We start from the raw sequence: 20063 nt of genomic DNA, 5'->3' as shown, positions 1-20063 counted from the left end.
CATCAGGGCCCCTCAGCTGTGGAATGATCCATCAGAGGAAATAAGGTCAGCTGTCTCTGAATTTTTTTTAATCTATTTTAGATAATCTGTGTCTGTGATCCGTGATTGTCCACGTTAAGCACATTGTAATGTAATACTTCTTGTAGATTTCTTCTTCTTCGTCTTATATAGTAGCGAGATAATGTGTATATGGAATGTATGTGTGTGTGTGTGTATGTGTGTGTGTGTGTGTGTGTGTGTGTGTGTGTGTGTGTGTGTGTGTGTGTGTGTGTTTATACTTAAAACAAAAACATAGCTAGATTTAGTGTGATGCAAACAAATGAACATCAAATACAGAGGAAAGTTTACTGTGGCAGTTGCACTATTGTTCTTTGGCCAGAAGATGGCGCAAACCATTTGTAAGAGCTGCGCCATGCTTGCAGGTTTGGGAGTCACATTCTAGTACAGTCTGTAACAATCTGATGACAACTTTCTACTGACGTTCTTTTACAGTAAAAATAGTCTTTAGTCAAGTGTTTTTGTTTTTTGTAAATGAACCCTAACAATTTAATGAGATCACACCAGTCAGAAGAAGCTTGCTTTTGTGTGGTGTCCCTAGAATACCCTGAAATACAACAGTACATCACAAACACACATGACAGGCACCGTGCTAAAATAACGTTGATAACACAGCCTATAGCCGCCTGCCATTACGGTGTCTACACTTACACAGCTGTAATGACAGTTCCCCAGGGGGATGCACTACATGCTGGGAAAAGTAAAAATAAAAATCACTGGTAGCCTGAATGGAGAATGTGTGATATCAGTGCAGACCGTGATCAGACAGGTTTTCTTTCCATCTGATATTCATGACCTTATTAAACTGCCCTCTTTTTTTTTTGGTAATAGAAATGGTCAGTTTGTGATATGGAAATCAGTCCACTGAAAAGAACAAGCCTAACTGAGTCTCAGTATAAGGTGGCTCGATGACAACCTCTGACAAAGCTAGGTATAATCTGGTTCTGTAGTCTAACTTAGATTTACATGTTTTAGCATAAAATACTAATGACCAACACTGGACATAACGTCATGGGATATACAGGCCTACTTTACTTCAGTTTACAGGATCACTATAACTGCAGTTGAAGGGATTGTGTCATTTGAAGGAAAAAAAAAGATTACAAACATTGAATAGCAAACTACACAATCAGCAATTTAGAAAATGTGTGTGTGCCTGTTTCAATGTAGTAGTCTTAATCATGCCTTAAATCACTTTTGATATTTTCATTTGATAATAAATCTATTTAATATCAGTTATTTTGGGGACACGAGGAGTGGTGTGAAATAACAGTGCAATGAAAATGTAATATGTTAGACGACGATGCATTCGCTGACCCCATATTATGCCAAAGAGCGAGTCCAGGTGTTAATGGCCGTTCCTCTCGATCTTTCGCGGGAATTCCCCACATGTGACTTCACGTGAAGCGGAATAAAAACTGAAAGCGCTAATTATGTAAGTCTGTAGCAATAATAAAAAAATTATAATCTGCGCAATCACACAACGTATTCACCAAGGGGGGAATGTTTTACCACGTATTGTAATCATTTTGTAATTTTGTTCCATTTAACTCCAGCTGCTCGTTTGATATGCTGGAAATGTTTTGATGACGTTCGGAAGACGCGTCCCGTTTTAATCGTAGGGGTGCGTATTCGCGACGGTTGTTATCGTGGGCAGTTTGCGCCGTGATACGGGCCCATTTCTGATGGTGGTTTATTTGCCTCTCGCTTCTGAAATAATATTAGTGCTTTTTTGTCTTATACTGAGTACAAAATAACATACGCTTAAAGTACAGGCTTGTGTGACCACCCCTCGGATAAAGTAGTGCGCCAATCCGCTGAGAGGGAGAGGAGCTCCTGTGGCTACTGCTGTGTGTGTCTGTGGATTTGCCGTGACGCGGAGACTTGACTGATGTTTGTGTGCTCAGTGGGGTGAAGGAGAACCGAGGTGTCCACACAAAAGGAATAGCTCCGAAGATACAGTTCGGGATAAAGGTGAGTTCCACAAAAGTAGTGTCCTAAAATACCGATGTAACCCTCCTTTTGGGAAACACCTCGGTGTTTAACGGCGTCGGATAACGGTCTCGAAGCAGCTCGTAGACTCGGAGGATGCGTCCGTGCTGCTAGCTTAACTTCTTCTTAGCAGACATTTGTTCAACGCACTCGGGCCACGGTAAACTCTTTACAGGCGAGTTAACATTTAAGGCATTTAATTCGGCGACAAGAACCGAAAATAGTAACTAGGTTAAACGTGTATGTGCTTTCAACGGAGGGAAAAGTTCAAACGGGGAACCCGTCATGGTTGTGTACACCATTGTGTATAAATTACCTTCTAATGTCTCCTTGTGAAGCTGGACCTAGCTTGTATTATAACGTCTTTAATACTGTCTCTTAGATTAGACATAATAGCTCGACGATGATGACCTTTGTTATTGTTAGGTAACTCTCTCAGCTGTTATGGTTTCACTGGTGCCCCCTCAACTTCAAGGCTTTCATATTGTCAAAAACCACAGTGAAGCAGAGCTTTCGATACGACTCAGCAGAAAAAAAAAAACAACAAAGACATTTGATTCTCTTTAAAGGAATTGATTAGGTTTTTCTCTCGTTTTTCATTTCTTATCAGAGCCTGGACTTTCCCTAGTTGGCAAGTTGATATTAAATTCCCCAGAGCAACTTTGAACGCTCTCTCTTAATGAGGGTGGGAAGAGTTTTCATATTCAACTTACAGGATACATATTTCACTGTTTCATACTCAGTTGTTGGGCAAAAGAGTCTTGCTGAGGCCACAGTATCATCTCTTGCGACATGATTTGCCACACACCGATATTACCAAATAATTTGTGAGAAAGGCTGTATCAGTGAAGGTTTTTAGTTTCCCTTTGAAAAGCTCTGCTTCTGACCGTCAAGGCTTTTCTTCTTCTTCTTCTTCTTTTTTTCTAAATCAGAGTATGGGTGTAGCTGTTTGTGTTTCCCACAGCAACTTCTATAAATATTAGTCCAAATGTTTGTGCTCGGAATGACTTCCACTGCAAATAATGTGTAGAAATCATGAGGAATTGGGTACATTGAGCTTACATGCTCTAAACTCTGGACAGAGATGCACACGGGATTCATTCATTCATCTGAATGTTAGAAAAGTAATGGCTTCTTTCTGCATGTTGCCTTCTATAAACTGTAGTCACCGTGTTTGTAATATTGAGTCCGCTCCATGGTGATGTTCCGTGTCGTAACTTTTATTCTGTCAATTCGGGTGACATTGTAAGTACAATATCACTGGCTAATATTAAAGATGACTTTGTCAATGTCACTGTACTGACACAACATGAGCTAAAGAAGTGTTCCCCCCAATAACACTGCTGAAAAGGAATTTTTAATAAGTTTATCAAAACGTGTGACCTAATTGTCGATTTTATGCTCTCATTCACTGCTTGTTTTTCCCCCAGAAGCACTATGGATGAAGAGGAGCAGTTTGTAAACATTGATCTGAATGATGACAATATCTGCAGTGTTTGCAAGCTGGAGACGGATACAGGGACCTTATCTTTCTGCCACGTCTGCTTTGAACTGAGCATTGAAGGTAAGAAACAGGGTGACTTTTGATTTGCTTGTGAAGAGTAAACTAAGTCTTTGCTGTATTTGTATATTACTCGATAAGTGTCCTGAACACTGGCCACTATCTGAATTGAAGTTTATCTTAATCTCAACCAGTTTCTGTGGCTACCTTCACATATGTCAGGTTTGATATGAATACACTAGTCCTGGTCATAGCTGCCAAGATATCCAGATTCTATTTTATGCTTGTGCCAGGACCTTTAATGCAGCTGCAGAGCCTTTGAGTTACATCATTAGTTTGATGTCTCATAGCATTACCTTCCATGATCATTTCTTTTATCATCTCCAGGAAAGGCGTATAAACTATACGTGCAGGGTAATGGGCCTCGCTGTGGCAGGCTACTGTTATTTCACCGTTTGATGTGCCACTCTAACTCAAGAGCATGTGTTTGAAGTTTTTTCATCTGTTAATTAATGAGTGGCCTATTTGGGGATATGCCTCTCATTTGGCAACCGTCTCACAGATGCACAAAGGCTCTTTTCTGCAGTGGTGAAGTGTGTGTGTTTATCTATGGTTGTGCATGACGGCTATATACCAATCTAGGAGCGAACTAAGAGCGCCTAGTATGTTTTATTATTTTGTTGTTTGCAGGGAGAAACGCATATGCACAAAGGATTTATAGGACCAATATATCATGGAACAAGGGAACAGATTGTCTGGGTATTGATTAATGGCCATGTTTTTTATGTGTCTTTAAAGGAAGTGCTTCCAAGCTCATTAATCAATCAGGAAAAAAATCTCCATGTTCTAGGCAGTCTGGCTTTTGTGTCATGTACGTGCACTTTTTAATATAAAATGCAGAAAGAAGTGCTACTTCATTTCACTTACTAACACAATTCCCTAATTATCTGCAGTGCATGAGGTTCTGTCAAAGAACTGATGAAAGATTTCAGGGTCATCTCTGTATTTATCCTCTGTTGGATAAATGTCTTAAAAGGAGGAAGCATCTTTCAACAAATATTTGTTTTTTGGTCCTTCGGTCTGCATTCCACAAAGATAAGGGTCACTTGTTTGGGACAGATGGGGTGTCCTTGCATGCTCCATTTAATATTTCAGCCGGTATTTTGCATTCAGGTTGGAACATATTATACTGCTAGAACAGCTCTCACCCCTCTTCGACGGCATCAACACCGTCCTTCGGGTGCAGTTTATGATGGAGCATATGTGGCAATGAAGTGGCTGTTATGCAACTGTTGGGTCTGGGGGGAGAAGAAGAAGGTGGGTTTCGCAGACGAGCACGTGTTTTTGATGCAGCCGAGCGTTTCATTGATGGGAGGAGAGATTGCCAAGCTTCACGGGGCCACTTTAGGCACGGCTGATTGGAAACTAAGGCAAAGCCGTGTGCCCGCTGACTGCTCATGTAGACTTAACAGCCACAGCACTCATTCATCCCGTGCCATCGGTTTGTTAAAGGAGAAGAGGACTAATCAGCGTACAAGCAGACAGACTGTGTAACGATGTGAATGGGCGGGAGTGGTCTTAACATTTTGTTACACACTCATTTATGCCCTCCTACCGCCACATCATGCTATCTCTAGAGTGAATTGCTTTTTCTGAATATTCATAGCCTCTGTGCTCGCCGCTGCTCTTGAATATTTATTAGATGCAGAATTGCCTCTTCTATTGCGGTTTACAGATCACTGTTATGACATGCACTAATATGAAGTGAGTTTAAAGAATTCCCTGACTATTGATTGAATTTATTAAAAATTGTTTAGGGAAATGCAAAGAATATTGGGCGCTCATTTTCTATGGTGTGTACACAACATGCTGTTGTCTTGAGTGAGCCACCACAACTGGAAAATAAACTTTTCTTTCTAATACAAGTTTGCATTTAAAGTGATAAAAGTGGTTTGTATATTATAACATCTTACTTGATTTGACAAAGTATAACTGCTTTCCCTCATTGTGAATGCACACGGATGGCACTGAATTGCTTTAAATTAAGGAAAACTTCACTGATCTATGATAGTACTCCTGTAAAGTTGGAGGACTCTAGGTACAGGCGAGTGTTGAGAATTGGAGCAGAGAAGACTATAATGTCTTGTTTATGAGTCCTGCCTTTTAAATATTCCAATATTTAAATTGCTATATTACTATAACATATTTTATTAAACCCCTTTCTTAAATGCTTTTGTCAAAGTCAGCACATCCAGGCTATAAATTACACTTTCTTTTATACATTTTAAACATCAAGCCCAACCATCGTTGTTGGTTTTTCAAGCTTTGCTCCAGAGTCACAGAAAAACCTCATACAGTCATTTACTTAGTCTGAGTAATGCTCCTCATAAAGACTGAACCTTTCTGTGTAAAATCAGTAGAGTGACCGTTTAAACTCTTAAATGTTACTATTAAAATAATTTGGTACTTGAACTTTGATGCTCACTGGCCAGTAAAGCTAAGCTAATCATGGCAGAGAGCCGGCCCATTGTAAGTTAGGCTTTACAAAAGGATTCGTTTCCACCCTCAACTTCTCTGCACTGCTTTGAAGATTGCATGAAATGGGAATGTTCAGACTTGTCTGTAAAAACGTCGGCTGCTGACACACTCAGTAATCATACCTGACGTTAGACGGTACGCGCTGATAAAGTCCACAAATAATTCGACCTCGTTGTCGTCTCCACAGTGTTTTTGAGCAAGAGGCCTTTGACAGGATGCAGCATTGTTTATCACTAAGGCAGATGTAAATGTGAAGACTTTCTGTGGCAATGGCTTTGTGCATAGTTCGATGTAAGATTGAGGAAGCGTAGGCTTTGTTGTAACTCCAAGTGGTTGTTTCCTGAGGAAACTGCTCTGGCCTGTGTGTGCTGGTCTCCTCAGAAATGATAAAATAAGAATTGTTGTGCATATATATATATATATATATGTTCTGCTCAACTTTATCTCACTTGCAGAGTTTTATTTTCTGTTTTCTTACTGCACTGTCTAAGTGGCATACACATGGATACACAGCCTTGAGCGTCAACACCGCGTAGCAGGAAATATGGGAACTGCTGAAGACCCACACTAAGAATCAGTCCAGCCAGTCTAAATACATATCCACATTTGATGACATGTCACATGCACTGATCAGCCATAACATTATGACAGTGTTCCCTCCAGTCTCCCTTGTGACTCCAAAACAGTTGTGACTCATCAGATAATGTGCATGGGTCTTCTGAGGGTGTCCTGTGGTGTCTGGAAACAGAATGGTGTTAGTGCTGGGCCTTTGGGTCCTCTTCAAACTTTACTTTTTACATCCATTAACTGGGTGCAGTAAAATCTAAATGAAGTCTAGTTACTTTTGATGAATTGGCCTCAGTTTTCCCAGTCTGTGCTTTGTAAACATGTGAGTCAGATATTTAACACAAGTGAATATTGAAACCTCTCGCCTCCCACACTGACGGTTTCCTCTTGCCAGTCTTTTGGCCGCCTCTAGTCCTCGTCAGACAAGACGTCTGCTGAGCTGCCATCTTTAACTAAAGCCCAGCACCATCTCTTTATCTGCTTACATAATGGAGGCAGGGTTTTTGCTGAGATCTGGTAATACGACTAGTTGGTTTTGGAATGAATAAACAGAAAATTCCTGTAGCGAAAGGCTGGAGTGATTCAATGGAGCTGACTCTTGGTTGCTGCTCTGCAGAGGCTATTGTAGTGTCCTCCTATAAACAGCTCAGTTATTGTGAGTGAACTCTTCACCCTGGGGTGTATAGAGAGGCCTTATTATGTTGCTGCATGTGGTAGCTGTGTGATTGAATACAGTTGGGATTCAGAGGTTCGCCCAAAAACAAATCTAAAAACTAGTTTATATATTCCTACGTTTTATCCGCTCAGTGTCCACAGCTCCCTTTATAACCACCGTGGTTGATGTACATGCAGGGTCATGTAATCACAGTATATAAATATAATCACAGTATATAAAACAGTACAAAGACTGCTGGTGAGTTTAATTATTCTTATTTTACTGAACTAAGTAATCAAGATTGATTATTCATGAATAACACTTAAGAAATAAGTTATTTAAATGTATACATATTAAGATTTCATTATGCTCTCTGACATTATAAGATTAGGTAATTGTGGTATCTGACCTGAATTGGGAGGAAGTTAGACGCACAGCGTGGTGCAAACATTTGACCTAATTCAAACATAATAGATCAAATGATCTGTTAATTTACATTTTCTGTCAGAATTGTTCATTACCACCGATTGCAGAAGTTTAATTGACGAATCCCTGTTTCTGTTTTGGTTACTAATAGCCGTTCATTTTGTCGTCTGCCACTACGGTGGAAATTGATTGAGATGTGGATAAGGGTGTTTGTTAAAGTTTCTGTAAGCTTCGAGTGTCTTCTAGGCTATAGATTGCAGATGGTTTAGATGTCGTTACATTTCAGTGAAGTGGGTTCCTTTCAGCTCGTCTGAGGGAACTGGTGTTCAAGGTTTGCAGTGGTTAACAGGTGGTTTGAGTTCACGTGCCGCTGAGTTCGCCGTAGTCCGTGAGAGCTGAGCTCTCTTTGCAGCTGCTGACAACACATTCCCCTGAGCTGTGCCATGCGGCTCTTTTTGACACCCTGCCACCACTGACCTCTGTCCCACTTGAGAACCAGCAGCTCCCCTAAAGTGTGTCTTGGGTTGGGTGGCGTTGTCCAGCACATGCCGTTTAGTGTTCTCAGCAAAACAAGTCCATACATGGTTGTTCCAGACAAGATAAACTTAAATGAATTTGTTTGAATTTCAAACAGAACTGTGTCTGTTCACTCATATGCTCTGGACACATTCAGTGGAACACATATAGCTGCAACTTAACTTAACTTTGTTACTTAAGCTTGACTCCTTCCCCAGATGAGAGCAGGAAAAAACAAGCTCGTTGCGTACCAGTGTTGTTGTGCCCAGTGTCTCTTGCCGTCACAGCTGAACAATGTGGATTCACCTCCAGTGAATGGTCCGTGTGTGCCTGTGCTTATGTGTGCAGCCATGAAAGACAGTAGTGCTAAGCTGCTTAGCTGGAGTGAGGTCTTTGGCTGGTGGTGCACTGCCCTGGTTGTAGGCCAAGGATTTTCTGCAAGGCAATGGTGGTCAGTTTGTTTTTGTGGTAGTCCTAAAATTGATTGGATTATACCACGGCTGACTGGCTGGCAAAAAAAGGTCCTGCAGCTATTAGTGAATTATTTGAGATTCACTGACCGTTCATCAAGCAGTATTCAGAAACGCACTACTCACAGATTTTCTATAACGTGGCTCCCTCGAAAGACTAATCCACTGTAAAGATCAGACTTTCAAGGCACTCTGGGTCCAACTGCAAATATGCAGAAGCTAAGTATAGATTTCTGCATACACAGTTGTGTAATGGTCTAAAACCTTTGTGTGTCCTGAGGCATTAATGTCCCTAGACTGTTTTTGAAATGAATGTTCTTCACTCGATACTTAAAGTACATGTACAGTACATTAATGAGGTATTTTGTTGTGGTCTATAAACGGCACAAGACGTTTACCTTTCTCAGTATATTACTTTAAACGGCCGTAGAAATTAATTTAATATTTGAACATACCTTCTGTTGTTATTTTATTCTATTCCATGTGTTTGTGTGTACTTGTGTAGCTCTAGAAAAGTCTTGCACCCAAACCATGTGTAGTTCTTAGTTTTAACCATGAAAAGGAGGAACCTGGTGTTTGTCACTTCTTATTGTACTTTGTACTGTCTGCTGGTAAAGTACAGAGAGACGCCTGTTAGTTAAACTGCGTGAGTCCGTTGTTAATTGTATGTGAACACAAGTGACTAATCTCCTCACCTCAGGCTCCAACACATACGCCTGTCTGCCGAGAAATGTCAGCCGCGAGGGGAAGGCCACCACACAAACCTCTGTGCAGCACACGCTCTCTTTAGACTCCTCTTCACATCAAAGCCTTTGTTTATGAAGCTCTGGCCCATTTTCAATTGGAGCCTATTTTAACTCTGTTCTACTTACTAGGTGTTAATGTCCTCTGTGTGCGCAACATTGGTTACAGCGTGTGACCTGTTTTGACGGGATCCAGGAAGCATTACTGATTGTACACTTCCAAGGGGATGTCATTTTGTACTGAAAATGAAAAAGATGAACGACCACAAACTTTGCAGAAGTGGCACCTTTGTTGTTGTTTGACAGGTCTGAGTATAGGGGGTTAGGGTGGCAAATGCTGCTTGAAGACCACGTTTCTTGCATCTGTTGCTCGGTAACATTTTCCAAGTATGTTTAATATTTGCATTGGGTTAATCTGTTATCCCTTCTATTGCAATGCTCTTGTGGCTAATCCACTGCACGCTAAGCAGCTTGCACGGAGAGATCACGATAGGTCAGTCTGCCAGGGTCCGCTTTGTCTTACTGGTTTATTTTTGTTTGATGTAGCACGTTCAGTAGGTTAGTACAGTATTTCAAAACCCTGGCTCTCAGAGTTCACGTAATGTTTAACACTTGTTCTCTTATGGCGTTAGCCTTCAGTTGCATTTGTCTTATTGTCTCGCTTCTTTGTTTTTGCGTGAATGCAGGTGTTTCCTCTGCCACCCTGTTGCACTCAAAGTCCCTGCGGGGCCACAGAGACTGCTTTGAGAAATGTCACCTCATCGCCAACCAGAAACTGTCACGTTCCAAGGTCTCCCGAAGTGCCTACGAGGGCATGAAGCTGGCCCTCAGCCAGAAACTGAACCGCATCATCCAGTACGCCCAGAACAAAGACGCGGTCTCCTCCAGCCTCCCCGCCAGGCGAGGGGCCAAGGTTCTTTGTTACAGCCAGCAGAGCGACTGCAAGCTGCTGCCCCAGTCGGACGCCCAGGTACCCCGCTACGCGCCCCGCTGGGACATGGGCAAAGCAACGGGCCTGCCCGATTACACGATGGGGATGCTGGAGTGTCACACTGCGGAGGAGCTGGGGCTGGTGCCGGAGTCGCAATCTGACGTTTGGTCCAGGGACAGCAGGAAAGGTCGACACAGCCAGAGCCAGCCATCGGGAGGGCAGTCAGGGCACAGACATCGGGCCCACAACAGAGATGAATGTGAGCATGTTTATCCTGAATTTTCTCTTTCGCTTACAACTTTGTGCTGTTTAATCAGTGTGTAATAGAAACCTAGTTCAAACCTTTCTTCTTCTTTTGAATGGAGTGAATGTTGTAGAATGGTGTAGGCTGCCTATTCTCTCTCTTAACCTCCAGTGTGATTTCTAAGATTTCAAACCCTCATCACACACAAAACCAGAAGATCCGTTTTTCTCAAACCTTCATCTTCCTCTTTGCTTTGATCTCAGCGGAGAAGTTAATTTTCCTATAACCTCAAGATAAGGACATGTCTGCTAAAGCTGCTTAGGATCCTGCAGGAGTGTGAGAGAACCTTCTAAAGGCTCATTTTAAAATCCTGTGCTTAGAAATGATCTATGACGGGCAACTCAGAGCTGCACCATTTGCTTTGTGCATATATCTGGTCGACATTAGTTTATTACCAACCCCCAATATATTGCTCAGGATAACTGTTTATATGTTCAGTAAATAAAATAAAACAAACATCCATTAAAAATGTATTGTTTTATAGCTTCTACTGCAATTACAAGTTGACCTTGTATTTTTAATATTTTCTAATCTGTAGTTCAGTGACACACGAATACATTCTGTTCTTTTCTTTTAGTGACTAAAATGAGTTTGGATGAACTCCACCAGCTGAATAACCAGCTACTGATGCAGATTCAAAGTAAGTGGTTTTTTTCTGTTTTTTTTTTTTCCTGGTTCTGACTGAAAAAATCTGTTCATAGAAGGTTGAGCGCTCTCAATCATCTATTATTTAAACGGAACATTTTTGTCAGCTTCAACGTGTAGTGCTCATCCCTAATAAATCCCACGTGGGGTTTTTTGTGCTCTCGTGAAAAAGCTGAATTAGTAGAAAAGACTTTTAGCTGAAAGCCGGTTTGAGCTTGCGGCTTCAGAACATAAAGCTCAAAAAGCAGGGGTCACTGTGGCCTGGAAGGCTCCTCGACAACACACCATGGCATCGGTGTGACCAGCTGTGTTGAACTGTGAAGCACTCAGAGTGTCTGTTCACACTGTTGGTCATCTTTTACATCTATTCTTTGTATCGCACACTGCAACGGCTAAACTACAAGCATCTCATCTCCCACTGCACCAGGGAATGACCGACATAGCACGGGCATCACTGTGAGGGTTTGGACGACTCGCCTATCTGACACCTCAGTTATATTTAAACATTCTTGATATTTTCATCTATGGGTCTTTTACTGAGAATGATAAGCTGAGTCACTTTACCGTTCTCATCACAGTCTAGAGGCTGAGTATGTGAGGTAATCTGAGATATGATCCACAAGTGTTATCTGGTGGGATGGTTATCTGTCCTTTAGGAGCAGTAACTTCCACATATTTTCATTACTTTTCTCAGAATAGATGGTGAAGTAGCTGCTCGCGCTATATCGTTTCCCATAATGTTTAATACGTTTTTTATGTCTCTGCAAGGCGTCATGTTTGTGGGTTGTCGGCTCATCCGCCTTGTTCTCGTGAACGCGGTATATAGATAGTGGTGGTTTTGCCTCGTTAAACATACGTTTGGACATAACTTAAGAATACATATGCTGGTTAAAACAACATGTTAGGAGTCCAGCTTTGCTTCATCTGTTAATTCACAGAGCATATCGGTTTTGCTAAGTTCAGGTGATTGATGATGCACTATGTGATGAAGTTCTCTGTCACTCCTCTGTTAAAAAAAAAAAGCCTCCAAATAAAGGTGGCACCTTTCCCACTTGAAATTATTCACCATAATTAAACATGTCAATATAGTGATACAAAAATGCTTCATATTTTTAACTCTAAAAATCTTTATTACATTATAATGAGACTAGCAGAGCCAAATAACAGTTGGAAGGTAGTTCTGGTGCTGAAAGGTTGCATCTTTAGTGTCAGATAAATCTACTCATAATATATCTCTTCCTATAGGGGTATCTTAAGCTGAAGCATCTTAAGCCATCTTGTTTGCTTTGCTCTCTGCTCTTTTCAGAATCAGCATCATAGATTTTCCTCGTCTCCTTTGTTGCTCCCAGTTGTTTGTCTGTGTATACATCGACCTTGTGTGTGTGAATGAAGTGCAAATTCCTTCATCCGCCTCTCTTTCTTCGCAGAGGTGTTCGAGGAGCTGACGGTTGCTGTGCAGGAGAAGGACTCGTTGGCGTCAGAGCTGCACGTGCGTCACATCGCTATCGAGCAGCTCTTTAAGAACTGCGCCAAGCTGCCTTGGCTCCACATTAGCAGGGCCGGGGTCAAGGCCAACAGCAACAGCGGCCCCGTGGAGTGAGGCAGCGGCAGACCGTCTCCGCTGCTGGGAGCAAGTAGACGAACACTTCAGCCTGCAGGATGGCTTAAAAAAAAAACTCCTTAATGTATACTGAGTGACTTTTGAAACACTAGTTACACTGGGCTGTCAGCTTTGCATTAGAGCAGCATTAAGGGCTGTGTCTCCATTTTCATGGTTGTGTTGCTGATGCAAGGATTAATGGCGGTTGCAAAATAAACTGCTGGTCTGACGTTTGACCGCAGGACAGTTGTTAATGCCAGGTGGCACGGGACACAGCTGGATTCCTGGTTCTGGGACTCGATAAGGACGTGGTCTTACAGAAGAAGATCCTTTTTTTACGTTTTTATCACGATGTTAACTGACAAACATGCAGAATTTCTCTTAAACATTTGGAGTTGGTTATATGGTGGTTGTTTTTTTGTTTTTTTTTTTCAATTTGCTCTCCAGCCTTTCAGCTTTAATTGTTCCATTACATTTTTTGTAAATATATTTTCATTTTTTGTATCATGTCAAATATGTTTTCTTTCTTTTTTTCCCCACTGTTCTACATGTCATTTGAGGGTTTTCTGGAGAAAGCGGTTTTATATTTATAATGGTGTAAAACCAACAGTATCTCATAATCCTACTGCCAGTCGCAGTATTTAGTTGCTGTTGTAATGTATGTCTCCAGCGAGTTCAGAGTGCTCTAATTTCACTTAATAGTTTGTAAATCACATAGTTTTAAAGTGGTGGTTACTTCTTCTGGGAACATAGCAAAGGATTCTTTATTTCATCACATTTTTGCCACACAGAGTTACAGATCGGTATCTGGAAAGGAAACGAACACAAGAAAATGCAAGACAACCCCCGTATGAGGTCCTTAGAGAGTAGAAGCTGTGCGGGTTTTTTGTTTATAGGGGTTATTGGCGGTTTTGGGTGTGTCCAAGACCGTATCGTCTGTAACAGCTGGTCGGCAGCAGCACACAGACCTTCTCTGTGGCTTAATGTGTTAGAGATTTTGTTTGAAATTCTGGGTTTAGAGAATTATCTATTATTGCTGGTGAGATTTACTTGATATTCAGTACTAAGCTGTTTGTTGCCTGGTATGTAGCTGTCAAGCACAAGTCATATGAACGGCTATACACTGAGTGAGCACTATCAGTAGAGGAAAAGTTGGAACTATCGAAAAAGGAATCAAAGCTGCCAAACCAAAGTCTGCATTTGTTCTGCTTCACATGTGAACTACAAGCATTTGAGCTACGTTTCTATTAGCAGATGTAGATGCAATACCAAACGGACGTTAAAATGTCCACGACTCGAACTGAACCATAGATTTGTACTCTGAAAGAGTGGACGTTATTTTTTCTAGAGCATACGCATTGTATGTCTTTCGATTAGTTTCAATTATCTTTCATGTTCAGTGTTGGCTTTCATTGCCCTCTCCTGTACAGACGTGTGAGAGCAGTCATAGCAATACAAACAGGATAGTCTGGCCTACTGTGCCTCTGGAGGTCCCTGAACTTTGAAAAAAAAAAAAAAAATGCTAGGGGTGATATTAAAAGTTGTTTTGGTTAGTGAATTATTCAGAAGCCCTATGCAAGAAAGACACAAATAAATCAGAAGCCTTACTAAGTAGAAACTATATTAAAGAAAATTGGTTATCTGAGTTTTTCTCAGAATATTACACAACTGCTTGAGCATACTACGCTTGGGAAACGCGAGTTTATAATACAAGTGATGTTTAGAAAATCTCAGCATTGTCAGTGTATCTCTTTTGCTCTCTTTGTAAGAGATTAGATGTATTTGACCCTTTTAGGGTTTAAAGAAAGTTTTAGCTCCATTTTAAACTTTTGTCATGGTTTCATTTGGAAAAGTGTATTAAGTGTGCTTGAGTGTTAGATTATCGGTCCATAATGCAAATCTCCAGTCACTAAATCTTCAGCTGTGTGGTTTTTACTTTTACTTATGAATGCTGCGTATTTTTGTATCCTGTGGAAACATGCCTGAGCCTGTGCCTGCGCTTAGCAAGAAATTCAGGCTGCCTCTTTTTGTTTGTTTTGGCGATCTCATTATCTTTTACCGGAGATGTGAGCGTACCTGTTACACTTTCACCTCCATTCTTAAGGCTCGACTCTTCATTCATTTGTTTTCTAATTCTGAGCAAGGCGGTCATTTGTGTTGTTTGATGTTTTACATTCTATTTATTGTGTGTTTATGGACCCACTGGCTGTGTGATTTGTGCTAACGTGACAGGCTGTAATTGTTTTTTTCTTTTGTAAAATAAAAAGAAATTATTTTTCCTAGATATTCTGACTTTATAGTTATTGGTGGTATGGCATGGGAGATTGTAGTTTGTCAAGATTTTCAGTTGTCCAAGCCATCTGTCTGAAATATCTCCAAGCAAGTCCAGGCACTTTCTTTTAAATACATAAATATAAAGAAATTATAATTCACGCTAGGAAAGCACGTGTGTGCTTTTTCTATTCCTCCAAGTGAAGGTAATATAAGGAAAGTACTGCTGAAATTAATACTGCTAGCAACAGAGACCAGACAAAATTACTAATCTTTCCACTCATTGACTGGTTATATAGGAACTAAAGGTGCCAGCATGACCTGCATGTTCACTGGGAGACAGATGACTTGTGTTAAATAGAGGTTTGGCGCCACCTGGTGGACAAAGGGATTCTTACAGTTTGAAATAAAAATAATCCTCATTGTCGTAAAGAGCGTTATTTCCTGGAATTGTGTACTCAGTGTTATGCGTCAACCACATGGTCAAACATTACAACAATCAAATATCCTTGAGGACAGGAAGTTCAATTTTGTGATTAAAAAATATTATTATCATTATGTAATCTTAATTTAGTAATTGATGGAAATCGTATAATTTTTCTTTGTTTAAATGTAATGCCATAAGCCATTGCTAGATAGAGTTCGCACAATAACAATTACACCTAGCTTTGATGATGGGCCGTGGTAACGCTCACATCAAAATACGATGTAGTCTGTTATATTTGTTACATTATTACTTAACGATGAAATTGGAACTCTTTTACCATTTCATGTTCTACTATTTCATTACATCACCGCATGCAACCATTGTAACAAACAAAAACCACATACTTGTCAACATGAGTCACACTAACATGAGTCACTCGTTGACTGGCATTCGCTCCACCAATGAATGAGCTGCTTCCGCCTGTTCAGAGCCAATGACAATGAAGCATGGGTGGGACGTAGTCGTGTGGGCGGAGTCAACTCCAGGGTTCTTCTGTTGCCAACTTCTTGTCGCCATTCATTTTTTTTTAGCCCACACGCTTGAGGCAAACCACAAGGAAAGGTAAGGAAATTGTTTACATCCTCGTGTCTCACCTTGTTAAGCAAACACGTGAAGGCTTTTGCTATATACGACTATCTACTGGCACAACTTGCAAAATTTGCTACGATGTCTATCGATCAGTTCCTTTGTTAGTAACAACGTTAGACAACATGGGGCGGTTAGCGTTAACTTAGCCCGTTAGCTATGTAGCCGCTGCTAATAGCTCTATATTATTTATTCGCCAAGCGGTCGGGATTATACACAAAGCTATACCTAAAATTGTACCTGCTACAGTTCCAAATACATTTCGCCTTTGTTCCGTCATTATGCCGTCCCACTCGTTAGCCTAGCGAGCTAACCCACTGAGGACTGTAGTCCGTGTTGTGGAGCGTGGACAACCGGACCGTGCGTCACAGCCCGCCTTTCTGAGATGGAAACAGCGGACCGTTAACCGAAGTCAACAGATAGGGTTGTAAAGTCGAATCTCTACCGTATCCAGTTATCATTTTTAAAATAAAAATACGCTCTGTAACAGGAGATGTTGCCACGTGTGCACGGACACCACAATGAGTGGGACATTATTCTCAGAATATTGTATTGCCATGGGGTATTCGGTGGTCCTTCAATGTATATTATTAATTCTGGCCCTGTTATTTGTATGCCAGCTTTTAAATATTTAGTAGAAGATCTGTCCCGTTTTCTAATGCCAAACTTTGTTGCTATTGTGACTGAACCACTTGTCTGACCAAAGTGAACTTCCTTACAGAGGCCCTCTAAACGTAATGAAACGCACGTAAAATATGAGGAGAGAGATCGCAGCAGTGGTGTTCTTCCTGAAGAGGCTCGTGAAAAAGGGGGAGAAGTTGGACTCGCACAAGATCGAGCTGTTTGTCGAGAGGCTGGCGGTTGCTTTGCAGGAGAAATTCAAGGGGCACTGGTACCCCGAGAAGCCCAGCAAAGGACAGGCATACAGGTGACACTCTCTTCCTTCTTGTTGACTTAACTGATGTCAGTAAGGACATCAATGAGTTGGACCCGGCGACTTTCAATTTAGTGCGCCATAAGCTGAAAGGAGTTTTGTGTACTTTACAGGTGTATCCGCGTGAACAGGGTACACAGGCAGGATCCAGAGCTCCTTCGGGCCTGTCGGGAGAGCGGGGTCCAGTACGGTGACCTGGGACTGCCTCGTGAATTCACACTGTGGGTGGACCCCGGGGAGGTTTGTTGCAGGTGAGGCGAAGTTTTGACACATCGTTGAATCCAAACAAATTGTCATGCTTTAATTGCGGAAGAATTTACATTTTGCCAATAGCTGCATACGAGTAAATTAGTATTTTTAGGTATATATGTCACCATATTTTTTGAGGTTGTGGCTTGTGGTTGAGGCTTAAAGACTGAAATTGAAAAATGGGCTGTCTCTTGAAGTGTATCAGTTTACCATACGCTGTAGTCTGATATGCACCTTCCCAGAAATGTAACTACACGTCATAGAGACACTGCAACAGCTGTGATTGCTCATCCATGTCAGTCAGCGATTAGACAGAAAACTCTCTGTTTCTGCTGTAAGCTGGATTTCCATACACGGCCTCTAAATTTAGGATTGACCCCCCCTCCAAAAAAAAAATCCGGTTCCCTCTAGTCTGTACTGCAGTGATTTCAGTATAATAAAACTATTCTGGTCTGTGAATATCTTTATACAGATCATGGTATATCCGAAAAACAAGTTTAAAACACAGTTAACAGGACATTTCTTGAAGATGTTTGAGTGGCTCCTTGGACTAGTCACGTTTTAACATTTCCCAGCTCCCGATTCTGACATTTTCTTGCTTGTATTGGTCACTGTTGTGTGGCACTAGATATCAAATAGATACACATATCCAAGTTATAGTTTGAGCCAGGTTGTCAGCCTCCTTCATTTAGATCAGGAATCTTCCAATGTTTTTCAGGCCAAGGACCCTCAAACTGATGGAGAGATTAAGTAGAACGTTAAACTTGACCTATAAACATTATTATTATCATTGTGCATACAATATTAAGCTGTGCCTTATCCCTTTACTAAAAATGTGTTGGATTCAAATTTAAATTTTAAAAAATGTATATAAAATGTCTCATCAATCAGACCCCCTGTTGAAGATCTATAATTTAGATCGTTTATCATTTGTCATTGTACTAATCCATGCTTATAGATGAAGACGATGAATGTGTCGTCTAGGTGTATGTGGTCTCCTTAAAGACGGTAATCTCTTGTAATTGTTAGGTATGGAGAGCAGAATCCGTGCTTCTCAGTTGCCACTTTCTCTAATGACGATGAGAACGACAAAGACGTTGCAAAGAAGGTGACCAGCGCTCTGGAAAGGGTGACGTCAGACTACCACTCGGGTTCTTCTTCTGATGAGGAGAGCACGCGTACTTCCCCCCTCACCATCCCCAATGGCGGCTACACTTACCAGGTATTGTATGACAGTTCCTTTGTTGATCAGGATTTAATGCCTACTGGATGTAATGTTGTGGCTTTTAATGATGATTAGGTGGGATCAAGGGTCTAGGGAGGACGCTTATATGTATTTCTTTTATTTACTTCATTATTTTCTCTTCTAAGGCGATGAATCCAGCTGCTCCTTCGTGGCATCCCAAAAAGATGGTGCCAGGGAAAGATCACGTCCTTCCACGCCCTCACTACGGCTACAGGCCTCGCAGCAGAGCCCCCCACACTTTGAGGCAGAATTTGTGGGTCCCTCCTCTCTATAGGGCCGGGCCTGGATACTGGGACACCAACCAAAATTTGGCACATTGTTACAGTTAAGAATCATGGTGCTTATTGTTCACACTGGACATTAAACCTAAAGAAAACTTTAAGATGACAGACCAATGTTTTTTGTTCTTTTTTTTTAAAAAATGAATTTTTATAGATTAAATATTGGTGGTTTTGGACAGAGTCTTTTTTGCACTTTAGATTATTTGTGGTAGTTTGAATAAATCACTTGTATTAAATTAGATGTTGGAATTTGAATACTACACGTGTAGTCTTGAAGTACTGTATTTTTACTATGGGAGACGTTCATATATGCCACCTACTGTCCTTTGTGATAAAATGTTTTATTTATTCATAGTGAAGAATTGTCACATGTATAGACTTAAATCTATGGAGTTTTATTAAACATTTCCAAGCATCACGATACTTTGTTCTTTTGACGTTTTCTTCCTTTGGAGTGTTAGCAGCAGCTGCCTTTTGTGTTAATTCATTACCACACCATGAACACATCCTTTCATTATTGGCACTGGAGGGCAGTAAATCTTTGTAGTCTTACCTGTGTGATCGCTTAAAGCTAATTTTGACTGCAGACCAATGAACCAACAATTCCTGTTAGTCTGACCTAAAGCCTCTGAACTGTCTTGGATAAAATTAGCAATACTGACACATCTAAATGTCGCACAGTCACCCCTGAATGTGTGAGCATATCTTGCTGTCATTCTGCCATTATTTTCCAATAGATGAAATAAAAAGTATCTAAAGGAGTCCACTTTAACTACATACACTTCTCCTGAATATGATTTATCCCCTTGGATAGTTTTTACTTTTTACTAAACGGAATCATGACGCCTTAAATTTGGCTTTTCTGACTGCAAATGATTTTTAATAAAACATTTATTGTCAAAGTGAAATTAATTTAAAATATTCATTCTAACACTCTGGATAAGTGTCGATCAGGCTTGCACATCTGAACACTTCAATTTTAATCCATTCTTTGCAGCACTGCTGAAGCCACAAATTTGTCAGTGGATTGAGATCTGGGCTTTGACTCACCCACTCCGTAGCATT

The 20063-nt window shown here is 40.9% G+C and overlaps 2 protein-coding genes across 3 annotated transcripts; both read left to right on the top strand.

Moving 5' to 3' along the window:
• Nucleotides 1–1679: 1679 nt before the first annotated feature.
• c15h21orf91 (chromosome 15 C21orf91 homolog) lies at nucleotides 1680–15229 on the top strand. 2 transcript variants are annotated; one of them, XM_047607065.1, is made up of 5 exons: nucleotides 1680–2031; nucleotides 3483–3613; nucleotides 10152–10655; nucleotides 11278–11340; nucleotides 12773–15229. In XM_047607065.1, the coding sequence occupies exons 2-5, from the start codon at nucleotides 3487–3489 to the stop codon at nucleotides 12943–12945; spliced, it is 867 nt and encodes a 288-aa protein (XP_047463021.1). In that variant the 5' UTR covers nucleotides 1680–2031; nucleotides 3483–3486; the 3' UTR covers nucleotides 12946–15229. The 2 variants fall into 2 exon arrangements, with proteins under 2 accessions (XP_047463021.1, XP_047463020.1); XM_047607064.1 differs by having other exon boundaries at nucleotides 1687–2031; nucleotides 3480–3613.
• Nucleotides 15230–16110: 881 nt separating this feature from the next.
• btg3 (B-cell translocation gene 3) lies at nucleotides 16111–19419 on the top strand. The gene is made up of 5 exons (XM_047607066.1): nucleotides 16111–16264; nucleotides 17010–17216; nucleotides 17336–17473; nucleotides 18501–18693; nucleotides 18843–19419. Exons 2-5 carry the CDS (start codon nucleotides 17044–17046, stop codon nucleotides 19044–19046), a joined length of 708 nt encoding a protein of 235 aa, XP_047463022.1. The 5' UTR covers nucleotides 16111–16264; nucleotides 17010–17043; the 3' UTR covers nucleotides 19047–19419.
• The last annotated feature ends 644 nt before the right edge of the window (nucleotides 19420–20063 follow it).

The sequence above is a fragment of the Mugil cephalus genome, chromosome 15 (genome assembly GCF_022458985.1).
Source record: "Mugil cephalus isolate CIBA_MC_2020 chromosome 15, CIBA_Mcephalus_1.1, whole genome shotgun sequence".
In the NCBI taxonomy this organism is placed as follows: domain Eukaryota; kingdom Metazoa; phylum Chordata; class Actinopteri; order Mugiliformes; family Mugilidae; genus Mugil; species Mugil cephalus.
This window is presented reverse-complemented; position numbering and strand designations above follow the sequence as displayed.